Source organism: Fistularia commersonii, chromosome 36 (assembly GCF_037954325.1).
Source record: "Fistularia commersonii isolate RoL2024-O1a breed Wild chromosome 36, RoL_Fcom_v1.0, whole genome shotgun sequence".
Taxonomy (NCBI): domain Eukaryota; kingdom Metazoa; phylum Chordata; class Actinopteri; order Syngnathiformes; family Fistulariidae; genus Fistularia; species Fistularia commersonii.
Window position 1 is genome coordinate 5,959,999 of NC_141319.1, and position 13,283 is coordinate 5,973,281.

At 44.3% G+C, this 13,283-nt stretch overlaps 1 protein-coding gene across 3 annotated transcripts in view; it reads left to right on the forward strand.

Moving 5' to 3' along the window:
• Positions 1 to 882: 882 nt before the first annotated feature.
• Positions 883 to 13,283, forward strand: part of epha7 (eph receptor A7) — an 83,600-nt gene continuing 71,199 nt past the window's right edge. For 2 of the 3 annotated variants that reach the window (XM_086143370.1, XM_086143371.1), the window contains exons 1-2: positions 2,737 to 2,797; positions 4,518 to 5,187. In XM_086143370.1, coding sequence (XP_085999496.1) covers positions 4,584 to 5,187 — 604 coding nt within the window. In that variant the 5' untranslated portion in view covers positions 2,737 to 2,797; positions 4,518 to 4,583. Of the gene's footprint in view, positions 971 to 2,732; positions 2,798 to 4,517; positions 5,188 to 13,283 lie in introns of those variants that run through there. The other variant, XM_086143372.1, reaches the window with a different exon arrangement.

Below are 13,283 nucleotides of genomic sequence, written 5' to 3' on the forward strand. Positions count from 1 at the left end.
CAGACTCAGTCACGTTGAGTAGAAACACCTGCGGCGGGTCAGTGCGCATGCGCAATTGTGTGTTTGACTTCATGAAGTTACACTACAAGAGGAAAATAAAAAATAAAAAAAAAAGCGGGATTAACTGGTTAATAGGCCGAAGGCAGTAAAAACGAACTTTATTTAGGAAAAAAAATGTTTAAAAAAAAATTGGAGAACTGGTTCCGGGCATGACGTCACAGGCCACTTTTACGTTTAAATCAATCCATGTATTAAAGCATCCATTCATTCATAAACAAACACGTGACTGAAAACGCCTGTATTTCTTATTAATGATTTGTTATTTATTTTGTTATAATTGTAGACAGCGGAAGTGGAATAAGGAAAAACAAACAAACACGCAAACGCGAAATATGTGTGTGTGTGTGTATGTGTGTATGAGAGATTTTACGTGATACAGTACCGGCGTATCCACTCGTGCCCTTTTTGATTTTGCGCACGAGGATCCAACTCAAAATAAAATAAAATAAAATTAAAACTAAAAATAAAATAAAATAAAATAAAATAAAATAAAATAAAATAAAATAAAATAAAGTTGCGCCGACGTGTCCTCCTCTTCCTCCCCTCCATCATCCGCACACGCACACGCTCGCCCCGCCCCTCGGCCCCTCACCGTGCGTGACGTAGAGCGCACCGATTGGCTGAGAGCGACGCCCGTCCTCGCGGGTCGACGCCGGCGCGAGCCCGAGCGCCCGCCCCCGGCGGCGGCGGACGCTATTTGAGTGGGCGAGCGGCGGACGCTCGCGCACAAGAGCCGGTTCGGCGTCGTCCGTGGGAGAGCGCGCGACGCGACGCGGCGGCGACGACGGCGACGGCGGTGAAACCGGAACCCACGTTGGCACCATGCTCCCCACGCGTGTCCCGTGTCTGTGGATTACGCTGTGGCTCCACGCGTGTTCGTACCGCGGCGCAGCGCAGAACGCCAAGGAAGGTGAGTTCGGTGAAGTTTCGGACCCGAGCCCGCTCCGGTGCCGACATACCGCGGATTTATTTATTTTTTTTCAATTTATTTTTTATTTTTTTTTATCTTATAGTTCATTTCTATTTGTTTTTAAATCATTTTTATTTTATAGATAAATAGATATTTTTCTGTTCCGGTTTTACGCGCGCCGGTGGGAGCTACCGGTTCGCACGCGCGCGGCGCCCCCGGGATTAATAATCCGTCGCGGGCGGACGCAGCGCGCGAGCCCCCGGTTGAAGCGAGCGATCCGCCCGGACGTCGTTCCGTGTGTGTGTGTGTCTGTGTGCGCGTGTGTGTCTGTGTGTGTGTGTGTGTGTGTGTTCTCCGGTCCCGGTCTCCACAGAAGGATCTAATCCGGTCCGGTAATCCGCTCGCGCACCGGACGGATTGGCGCAAACCGAAGAAGGGACGAACACACTTCACGTGGATTTTTTCCCAGAGCGACCAAGAAGTGTGTGTGTGAGAGAGTGTGTTGTTTTTTTGCAACGGTTCACCGTGCACGTTACACACACACACACACACGCAATGGGCTGCTAAATAGTAATTCCTATTCCGTGCGGGATTAACCCCGAACCTTCCGCAACGCACGGGAATCATTTTTATTTATTTTATTTGTATTAATTTGCTTTGTTTATTTTATGGCGGTGCGTGCACCCGGTAATAACCAAACGCGCACGCACACACGCACACACACACACGCTTGAAGCAACTTCCATCGGCTGGTCTTGTGCAGCCGCGGCTCCGCTTCCACTCCGGTATACCCGTGTGTGTGTGTGTGTGTGTGTGTGTGTGTGTGTGTGTGTGTGTGTGTGTGTGTGTGTGTGTGTGTGTGTGTGTTTAACGGAGACGAAGCACGGCGTCCCCGAAACCCACCGGACAACCCTCACACGCACACATACACACACACACACACACACCCGGTGGGACCTGGCCGTGTTCGACTTTTCTGCAGCGGCGTCCGCTCCACGGAGGTGTGTGTGGGTGGGTGGGGGGGGAAGTAGCCGCAATAAACGGGCCAGACGTTTACACGCGCGCGCACACACACACACACTCACACATGCATGACCCGTTCTACCGCATAGACTCACGTAAACACACACTTTCACATATGTGTATATGTAGATATATAGATATTAAATATCCTCTTTGTTTTAGCGGCTGCCGATACGGAATGAGGTCACGGGTGTGCGTGCGCGTGTGCACGTGTGTGTGTATTATATAAATATATTATACACCTATGTTAAACACACGTATGTATACGGATATCGATATGTGTGTGTGTGTTATGTATGTATGTATGTAGGTGTGTGTGTAGATAGATACAAATTGATATGTGTGTATGTGTATCTTTGTGTGTGTGTTTGCCTGTGTATATATATATGTATGTATGCGTTAATAGATGTGTGTATGGATATGTATGTATGTATGTATGCGTGTTTGTGTGCATATATGTATGTATATATAAAAATGGGTGTGTGCGCATGTGTGTGTGTGTGTGCTTGTGTGTGTATATATTTATGCATGTGTATATATGTATGTGTGTATATAGATATATTTATGTATGCCTGTGTGTGTGTAGATGTGTGTATGGATATAGATGAGCGTGTGTGTGTGTGTGTGTGTGTGTGTGTGTGTGTGTGTGTGTGTGTGTGTGTGTGTGTGTGTGTGTGTTTCTAAAGATGTGGTGTGTGTTGTGCTGAGATGTAACCACCTGGTTCCTCCTGCTCTCCAGTGATCCTGCTGGATTCCAAGGCGCAGCAAACGGAGCTGGAGTGGATCTCCTACCCTCCCAATGGGGTAAGTGCACACATTGTGTGTGTGTGTGTGTGTGTGTGTGTGTGTGTGTGTGTGTGTGTGTGTGTGTGTGTGTGTGTGTGTGTGTGTGTGTGTGATGCGACCATCTTTCGTCGCCGCCGCAAACGACGACCTCCGCAGAGAGGCCTCTGGCTCCTGCAGGACCGGATTGGCCGCGGGAGCCGGAAGTTTACAATAAAAAAATAAACATACTTTTAATAAAGTAACAATAATAACAAAAAAATGGCAGGTGATAAAAATAAAGAAATCAAATATAACCTTCCTACTTGGTGGGATTTGATGGACAGGTGGGTTCTATGTGTTTTTTATATTATAATTCCACTGATTCAATATTGGATTGTACTTTTGTGAGACGGCGACGGTCGGTTTTCGGTGCTGGATCTTCTGCTGTCCGACTGCCGAACCCTTGGCAGAGACCCGTACTTTTACTTTTTAAACAAAATTCACCTTTGAATACAAGGAGGTCATGCCGTGGTGAAAGTTTCGAGAGGAAAAAAAAACCCTTACTTTTACCCTTTTTTTTTTTTTTTTTTTTTAAGTATCAGGAATAAAAACCAGTCGGAGACTGTTTTACTTTTGTTTTTTTTTTTCTGTACACATCACCAGTTGGATAATTAACCAAAAATTTTTTCCTTTTTTGTTTCTGGATTTTTCTCTCACCGCGATGTCCGACTCAGGCAGTTAAATTAATACTTTAATTAAAACTGATTTATCTGTGTACTTTCTTAAAAAAAAAAAAAAAAAAATATATATATATATATATATATATAATTATAACTGCTTGGTCTTAAGATCCACAGTCGGGGAAGGGGGGTTATTTTATTTATTTATACATTTTTATTATTTTGAAAATATTAATTGAAGAATTATTTTAAGGTGCCAGTTTTACTTATTTTTCCAAACAAATCAGCAATTGGGAGATTTTTATTTTTCCTTCTCTCCCCAAGATTTCCAACTCAGTAATTCAATTAATACTTTAATTAAAACTGATGCGTTTGTATACTTTTTAAAATTGATTTATTATCATTTTTTTTTTTTTTTTTTTTTTTGAACTACTTGGTCTTAAGATCCACAGTTGGGCGGGTATTTCATTTATTCATACATTTTTATTAGTTTAAGAATATTAATTGAAGAATTATTCTAAGGTGCCAGTTTTACTTATTTTTCTGAACAAATCAGCGATTGGAAGATTTTTATTTTTCTCTCCCCAAGATTTCAGACTCAGTAATTCAATTAATACTTTCATGAAAACTGATGTGTATACTTTTTTAAAATGTATATATATATTTTTTTTTAACTACTTGGTCTTAAGATCCATGGTTGGGGGGTGGGGGGGGTATTTCATTTATTTATACATTTTTATTATTGAGAATATTGATTGAATAATTATTTTAAGGTGCCAGTTTTTTACTTGTTTTGCGGAACAAATCACCTATTGGAAGATTTTTTCTTTTTTTTCTCTCCCCAAGATTTCAGACTCAGTAATTCAATTAATATTTTCATTAAAACTGATGTGTTTGTATATATTTTTTAAATTTATTTATTATCATTTTTTCTGTAACTACTTTGTTTTGAGGTCCACTGTGGGGGGGAGGGAGATTTTTTTTTTTTTTTTTTTTTTTTTTTTTTTTTTTTTTTTTCTCCCCCCTAATCACCCATTTTGGTTCCGATGTAGCCGCTAACCCGCTAACGTTCTCCGCAGTGGGAAGAGATCAGCGGCCTGGACGAGAACTACACCCCGATCCGCACGTACCAGGTGTGCCAGGTGATGGAACCCAACCAGAACAACTGGCTTCGGACTAACTGGATAGAGAAGGGCGACGCCCAGAGAATATTTGTGGAGTTGAAGTTCACCTTGAGGGATTGTAACAGCCTGCCGGGGGTGGTGGGCACCTGCAAGGAGACCTTCAACCTCTACTACCAGGAGACGGACTCGGAGGTGGGCAGGAGCCTGCGGGAGAACCAGTACGTCAAGATCGACACCATCGCGGCGGACGAGAGCTTCACCCAGGGCGACCTGGGCGAGCGCAAGATGAAGCTGAACACCGAGGTGCGCATCATCGGGCCGCTCTCCCGCCGCGGCTTCTACCTGGCCTTCCAGGACGTGGGCGCCTGCATCGCCCTGGTGTCCGTCAAGGTTTACTACAAGAAGTGCTGGTCCATCATCGAGAACCTGGCCACCTTCCCGGACACGGTGACCGGCTCGGAGTTCTCCTCGCTGGTGGAGGTGGAAGGCATGTGCGTGAGCGACGCCGAGGAGGAGGCCGACAACTCGCCCAAGATGCACTGCAGCGCCGAGGGCGAGTGGCTGGTGCCCATTGGGAAATGTATATGCAAAGCCGGATTTCATCAGAAGGGCGATTCCTGCGAACGTGAGTCCTTTTTCTTTTTTTTTTATTTCTTCTCCCGGGTCCGTTAACGCCACGTGGACACCGTCCCGCGCGATCGATTTATTAGCGTGTGTTGACGTCGATAGCGCCGGTTCTTCTGTTGCGTGTAATTCCCTGGGAGGGGGTCAAAGGTCAAAACTTTTTTTTTTTTTTTTCTCCATCACACTGTCGTGGCAATTAACAATAAAGGGGATTATTTTCAACCACCGCCTGACTCGAGAGATAAAAATCAGAATGGATTTTAAAAAAGGGGTGGAGGTCACAGAACTGAAGTGGCCGCCCTTTTTTTTTTTTTTTAACCCCCCTTTTCTTCTTCCCCGGCGACGTGGGCGACATCAATCCGAGCAGCTTACGAGCGGCGGCAGCCAGTAATAATCAAAGGGAATGTGTCTAAGAACAAATTAGCGTCTCTAGCAGACATGCTTTTTTTTTTTTTTTTTTTTTCCTTAATGCCGCGCCGTCATCCAGAGGAGGAGGAGGAGGAGGAGGAGGGTGGCTGGGTTATGAAGGAGCTCCTTCCAGCGTTCTCCCAACCCCGCCGCAGGTTCTTGCTGTTTAATGTCGCTCCAGACACGCTGCTAATTCCATTAGCGGCGGGTAAAACTCCGCTGCGTGCACGTGAATGCACGGCCGTTATCGCGTTTTCCGATCCAGTTAGTTTCAGAGCGGGTTTACAACACAAGGTGGAAGTGTGGCTAAAGTACGACGGGAATCGATTCTCTCTGCCGTCTATTTATTTGGGGATGTTTTTTGCAAATGTCTCTATTTATATTCATATTTATTGACACTTAACTGTTACGCTGCTGTGACAAAAGAATTTCCCCCCTATGGGGATCAATAATGTTTATATTTTCTAATCCTGAGCAGCTGTATGTTATATTTCACAACATAGTGAATTTTTCCGTGGCTAAAATTGTGTCTGCTAAATAATGACCCGGCCCGGCCCCCCCTCCGGTCCACTTTTTGGTACGTCCCGCTTGCGAAAGCCACTTCCTGACACTGTGAAGACCCCGATGCGTCAATCATGGAGGTTCTCCAGATTTAAAAAAAAAAAAAATAACGGTGTGTCTTCGTCGGGTTTGCGCGTCTGTTGATCGGATTCTTTACACACCGCTTTTTTTTTTTTTTCTTTTCTTTTTAACCCCCCCCTCCTCCACGAGCTTCATCTCCACCGAGGCACGAGAGGCCCCTTTGTATTAAGGGCCAGTTAATCTAAATCAAATGAGAATCGCGGCGCACTATCAGCACTTTTCCGCCGGCGCCTCCGCTGACACCACACTGTCCATTCAGTGTGTATTTTTTTTTTTTTCCTTTTTCTCACCCGAACAATCTGAGAAGCCCTTTCAGAGCGTTCTTTCTATCAGCCGAACGGCGGAGCGAGGAGAGATCGGGCAGCTGTGACGGGGGGGGGGGAAATCTCCGGCTCCGGGGAAGCCGGAGACGAACTGTAGAAGGTGGCGAGATGATTTATTTACTTATCAACCTTCCTCCTTGAGTTCCGCCTCCAAAGAAACGCTTTTGGGTAAAGTGCGCTTCAAATTGTTCTTGTAAATTGTTCTTATTGCAACAACAACAACAACAACAACAGTCTCATCTGCATATAGGCGTAGATTTGGCGCGTCGGAAATTGTGGAATTAATTTATAATAAATAATGAAATCTAAAATCATGTGGAATTGTGGAACTAAATTACGTGTGCAAAAACAAATAAGAAAATAAACTAACCTTTATTTTAAACCTTTTCTCTTTTGGAAATAAATTAAATGAATTAGCGAGAGCCGTGACCTTCGGATGTCCGATGATTGGGTTCAGGTGTGTTTTTATTTTGAAAGCCTACAGGCGCCGCGTAGTAACAATTTAAGACCAGATAAACTTTATGGATCCCCATCGGGAAAATTCTATTTGTCACAGCAGGGTAGCAGTTATAGGGTCTATAAATATAAATAGACAATTAAAAATAAGAATGGACAACAGAATGGGGGGAAAAAAAAAAAAAAAAAAGACGGTAAGGGTGAAAAAAAGGCAACCGAAACTAAATGACAACATAAATAAAAATAAGATAAACAAAAATAAGCAGGATCGTGAATGGGCTCAGACCAATAAGGATAAAAAAAAACAAAACAAACAACATAGTTAAGTGTAGTTAGCATGACACCAGTTCATTTATTCATTAGCTTATATTTTCGTGTTGATAGAAATGACGGAGCGTTGCTTGCTGTGAATTTGGCATCGGCTTGGCGTCCGTTTTGTATTTTTTTTTGGGGGGGGGGAAGCGGGTCGGAACCTCCCTCCGATGAAGCATCCACAGGTGTAGCCTACGAGCTGAGCCGTCACCCTACGTTTTGGGAGGGGGGGGGGTTCGTCTTCGGACGTCCACAAAGAGGGACCCCTTGTCTTCCCCCGTCACCCCCTTTTTCATATCTATTTAACTCTTTGTGCGTCAGTAAAATGTCACTCTTCTTCTCCCCCTCGCCGGCCGAGCTCAGTGTCCTCTGTGTGATGAGCGTTGAAGTGCCCCCTCCTCCTCTCGCGGAGGAGGGGGAGCTCATTTTTGCGGCCAAAATAGCAGCCATTCATGCGTCCGTCGCTGTTTGACGCCGGCCGCCGGCTGCGGCGAAGCCACAGAGAGACGGCTCTTGTCGAGGCACACTGGCGTTCTTGTGCCGCTCAATGCAGGGAATGCATGTTGTCTGATTTTTGACACATCCCGTCATTGTGGCGCGTAGTAACCGACGCCTGAAATGATCAGCTGTTGACCTCCACCCGAACTGTTCAAAAAAAAAAAAAAATAGATCACATGCATCCCCTTTCTTTCTTTTTACCTTTTTTTTTTTTTATGCTACATGCTAACAAGAGAATTAATGAAGGGGGTCGGGGTACGGCATCCCGGAGATGCCGGAGCTATCTGTCTTGACTGTCGGGCGTTTTGGACAGAAGTTAGCGGGAGACTGATTGATGACGGAGCCCCCGAGGGGTGGAGGGCGGAGGGGGAAGTGTGTGTGTGTGTGTGTGTGTGTGTGTTGGGGGGGGGGGGGGATGACCATGACAGCTAGAATGCACAGAAGCCACCAGGCGCTTTCGCTTAGCATATCAAATGATGGCAGGAAGCAAAGAGTCAGGGGGTCCTAATACATCCTGATGCTCCTCTTGATTGATAAGGTGCGGGTTTAATACACCGAGCAGCCTCCGCCCCCCCGAACAACCGCTCCGGAGCTTAATTATGCAGATGACAGGTGAGAACGGGAACCACGGGAGACCCAAATGGGCCCAAATCACTCAAGATTGAACCAAATTGGTGATGGATGGGAGCGCGTCCTGTCAGCGCCGGAGCGTGCTTCCTGTGAATAGTTGCATTCCCACACAGCCCGAGGGTGTGTGTGTGTGTGTGTGTGAGTGTGTGGTGTTTGTGATGCATGTTTGGTGTGTGTGTGTGTGTGTGTGTGTGTGCGGGTTCCCCGAGGTGGCAGGTAGCAGCGGCCGCAGATGTGTGCCACACTGCCAGGAAATGTGGAATTAAAAATAATAATAATAATAATATTAAAAAAGGAGGGGCATGTAGGGGCATGTTTTCAAAATATCAAAAGTAATTTAATTATTCTTAGTTCATTGTGAGATCTGCTATGAGATGTTTAAAAAAATAGAATAAACACTAGTAAATTGTAAGCAATTTAAATGGAGTATACTTTCCTATCCAGGTATTTTTTTTTTTTTTTTTTTTTTGTAAATATAAACATTTTTTTTTTTTTTTTTTTCTCAACAAAAATATGTTCTAGCAGTGTTCTCCCGGAGGAGGAAGCTCTCCGCGCCCTGTCGGCTTCGCGACGGCGGCCAAAACAAAAGAAGCACGCGGCAGGAGAGCGAACAAAGGCCGGCGGGAAGCGTGGAACATTCCAGAGATTAGCTCCCACCGGCCGACGTTACCTTCTCCCAAACACCTTTTTCACTTCTGTATCCGACTGAGAGCGGAGTTTGCGGTGAAATTTCACCTTCAGTGCAAATAACAGCACACACACACACACACACACACACACACACACCTCGAGGGCGGCCTGTCGAAGGCGGCGACAGCGCCGCTTCCTGTCACATCCGTCTTCCACTGTCAACACATGGGATTGGACGCAGATCCCTCCTTTCCAAGTAAAAGTCTCTCGGGTTCAAAGGGTTCCGGCCTGTAAATATCTCCGGTGGAGAGGGAAAAAAGAAAAAAAAAACCTTCGCGATGCCTTATCGCCTTATCGCTATCCAGCTCCCGGAATCTGACCCGTCGCCTCGCATGAACGGACAAACGTCCTTCATTCTCATGCAAACCGGACACGATGATCCGCCGAGACCTCCGTGTCGGATGGCGTTATTTCCAGCTGGTTTCAAGAAACCGGTGGTGGTGGTGGTGGGGAGTCGAGGGGGTTCAGGTCACCGGTTATTAACTTGATTTGCACGCGGAGGCGGCGCCGTGCCACAATGGAGGGCTGTCGGCGGCGTTTAGTAACGTGAGCGCGCCGGTTGACAGGACGCTGTCAGGGAGGAAGATGGATGATGGCGGCAGTTGACCCCTGATCGGCAGAGGAGTCACCTCTTCCCCTCCTCCGACGACCGGCATGACAAAAGGGCCGACCCCCCACCGCCACCCCTTTCACCTCCGCTGCCTCCCGTGTAGCCGCCCTCATCCCCGCTTGCGCTAACAAGTTCGGACGTCTTCATCGATCCCCGATTCCAGACCCTCCTCCTCTTTCTCCTCGGCGGCGGCGATGGGACAGATGTCCGTTTGTCTTTTAAAACCCGCCTGGCTGGAAAATGAAGCCGGGGGGGGGGAAAGCGATCCGAGAAGGATAGTGAATATTATATATATATATATAGATATACTGCTCAAAAAAATAAAGGGAACACGTGAACAACACAATGTAATTCCAAGTCAGTCACACTTGTGTGAAATCATAGTGTCCACTCAGGAAGCAACACAGATTCATTTTGACTTGTTTTAAGGACATTACATCAAAGTTGGATCAGCCTGGAGTTTGTTTTTACACTTTAATTTTGAGTGTGATTCCTAATCCAGACCTCCATGGGTTGATACAATTGATTTCCATCGATCATTTTTGTGTGATTTTGTTGTCAGCACATTCAACTGTGTAAAGAGCAAAGTATTTCATAAGAATATTTCATTCATTTAGATCTAGGATGTGTTTTTTAAGTGTTCCCTTTATTTTTTTGAGCAGTATATATATATATATATATATATATATATATATATATATATATGTATGTATATATATATGTGTGTGTGTATATATATGTATGTATGTATGTGTGTATGTATATATGTATGTACATGTATATATGTGTGTGTATGTATGTATGTACTGTGTATATATATATATATATATATGTATGTATATATATGTATACATGTATGTATGTGTATATATATATATATATGTGTATGTATGTATGTATATAGATATATAAAAATATCTGAATAATAAAAAATATAAAAATATATATATTATATATGATATATAATATATGTATATATATATTTTTTATTATTTAGATATTTTTATATATATATTTTTTTGAATTAACACACCTATCTATCTATCTATCTCAAATATATAGTTTAAAAAAAAAAACAACTTTTTGCGGTTGAGCTGCTCCTCTGGGGAGATTTCAAACCCCGCTGACGCCGGAGCTTCACACGTCTGACAGGAAATCAATAACTTGTTACATAACTTCACAATACGCCACCCTACCACCGCCACTTCCAGGCAGGGAGTGTAAAATGTGCCTCGGACGTCTCTCTCCTGCAGGAAATATCGCAATTTCTGAACGGGAAGGTGAATTCTCGTAGCTTTCCTCTTTTTTTTTTTTTTTTTGTCCGGCGTCCGCTCTGCTGAACTACTTTTGGGTTTCCGCGGATCACAAAAATTCATTGGATAGATTTTGTGAAAATTAAGGCTTTAAATTGCATTCAAAAGCATTTATTTCAATGTTTAGAAGCGTTCAGAATTTTTATACCCTTAAAGGGGGAAAAAAAACACTATTCGCTCTTTATTTTGGTTAGGCTATACAAACATTTAATCATGTTTAATTGAAGAGGATTGACAAGTGGAACCCTTTTAAACAAGGAAACAAACTCATGAATGTGCATTTATAATCACGCACAAAGTTAAATCCACGCTATTCTTTAGTTCCACTGGCACTCAGAAGGTCATATGTAGGTAAAAAAAAAAATCCATTCCATATGTAAATAATTGACGTTATAAATAAACGTATCTGCAATCGGACACGGGCATTAGATTTGTTTAAAAGCGACATTAACAAGCGTTAAATTAGCCGCTCCCTGCGGAAACCCTGTTTTTGTCTAGTCATTATTTTTATTATTATCTTTATCTCATTTGCGTTTCATTTACGCAAAATGCCGTTGTGCAGGTTTTGATTTATCACCGCCACAGTTGCCGTTGGATACGTGTCTTAAGACGTAGCAGCCTGGTTTAAAAGACTTATTATAATGTGTGTGCGTGTGTGTGTGTGTGGGGGGGGGGGGTTCAATCAAAAAAACACTTAAACAAGGAGGTACAAACAAAAATTTGGTTTTGTTTTGCTTGTTTTTCGCTCCAACCCACCCGAAGTTGGATGTTTTATCTTGCGCGGCGGCGGTGGGCGGGGAAGAGCAGCTGCTCTGACAAGAGCCCATTCCTTTCCACGGCAGCTCGGAGACCCTGGAGTGTGTGTGTGTGTGTGTGTGGGGGGGGGTCCGCGGACATTTTCATTGGCCGTTTCCAGTGTGAGGAGTGGCGCTCCTCCACCCCGAACCCCCCCCTTCCAGAACTGAGGTAGTTCTCGCCGCCGTTTCCATGTGGGTGAAATGGGCCAAAAACTCCGAAAGCTCCCCTACCATCTTATCAACAGGAACATTTTTTATTTTTTAATTCTCCATCCCACACTTTTCTATCGGAAGCAGAGCGCAGCTCTTTGACAGAATAAATGGCGGCAGCTTTACTTTTCGTGGGCGTTCGTTTTTACTTTCTTCCGTCCATTATGACAGTTGGCGTCGGTGTGTTTGCGTCGACAGAAAGCTGGATTTTCACACGGCAGCGGTGTTTCGCAAACGTCACCCTCGGGCTCGTGAACCGTCAACAGCCGCTTTCAGACAGAAAAAAAATGTCCACCTCCGATTGGGTTCCAGGAAGAAGAAGAAATACATTTATTGTCGCATACATTCTACATTTGACCACTGCATTGTGGATGAACCATGAGCAGAACGCAGCAGGGGAGCAACACTTCGACAAGCTAGGAGGAACCGCTAATCAAACTAGGGATGTTCGGTTCTAAAAACCGAAGTAGGTAAACATTTAGTTTCCTCCCACATGGGTCGAAGTGTTTATCCTGTGTGAAAAACCCTGTTAGCCGTTAGCTAACTCTACTTATTTTGGCTAAAATGTTGTCATTCCTCTGCGAGCCCCGGAATCCCCGCCGTGGAGCAGCAGCCCTGAAAGGCTCGCACGTCTTTGTCGGTCGGTTTCTCGCTGGTTCGATTTTGTCGTCGGAAAATGTCTGACCAGCGGCTGCAGTAGTTTTCAGAAATGGCGATCTGTCAGAGGAATCTGTTAGGACAGGCGTGTCAAACGTACGGCCCGCGGGCTGGTACCGGCTCGCCAGGGGGGTCTGATCCGGCCCATGGAATAAATCTACAATTTGAAAAAAAAAAAAATGAAAATCGTGAACTTTATTAAAATAAAAGTTCCTATATTGTTTGCACTGTTTTAGTCAGTGTTAGCGACATGGCACAACAATATATGGCTCAGAACTGACAGCAGATGGCAGCAATGCGGCTTCCGGGTCAGTAAATAGCATTTTATTTTTATTCTATTTTATTTTATTCTATTTTATATCATTTTATTTTAATTATTTTATTTTTATTTTGTTATTTTATTCTATTTCTTGTTCGAAATTGACCTGCTTTTCCGTCGGCCCCGAAACCCTCAGCAACAAGATGTCGTCGTCAAAAAAGAGAAAAGTGGACTCGGAGTTCAGGGCTTTCCAAGAAAAATGGAGCACTTATTCGTTGGTTGAGGTTGATAA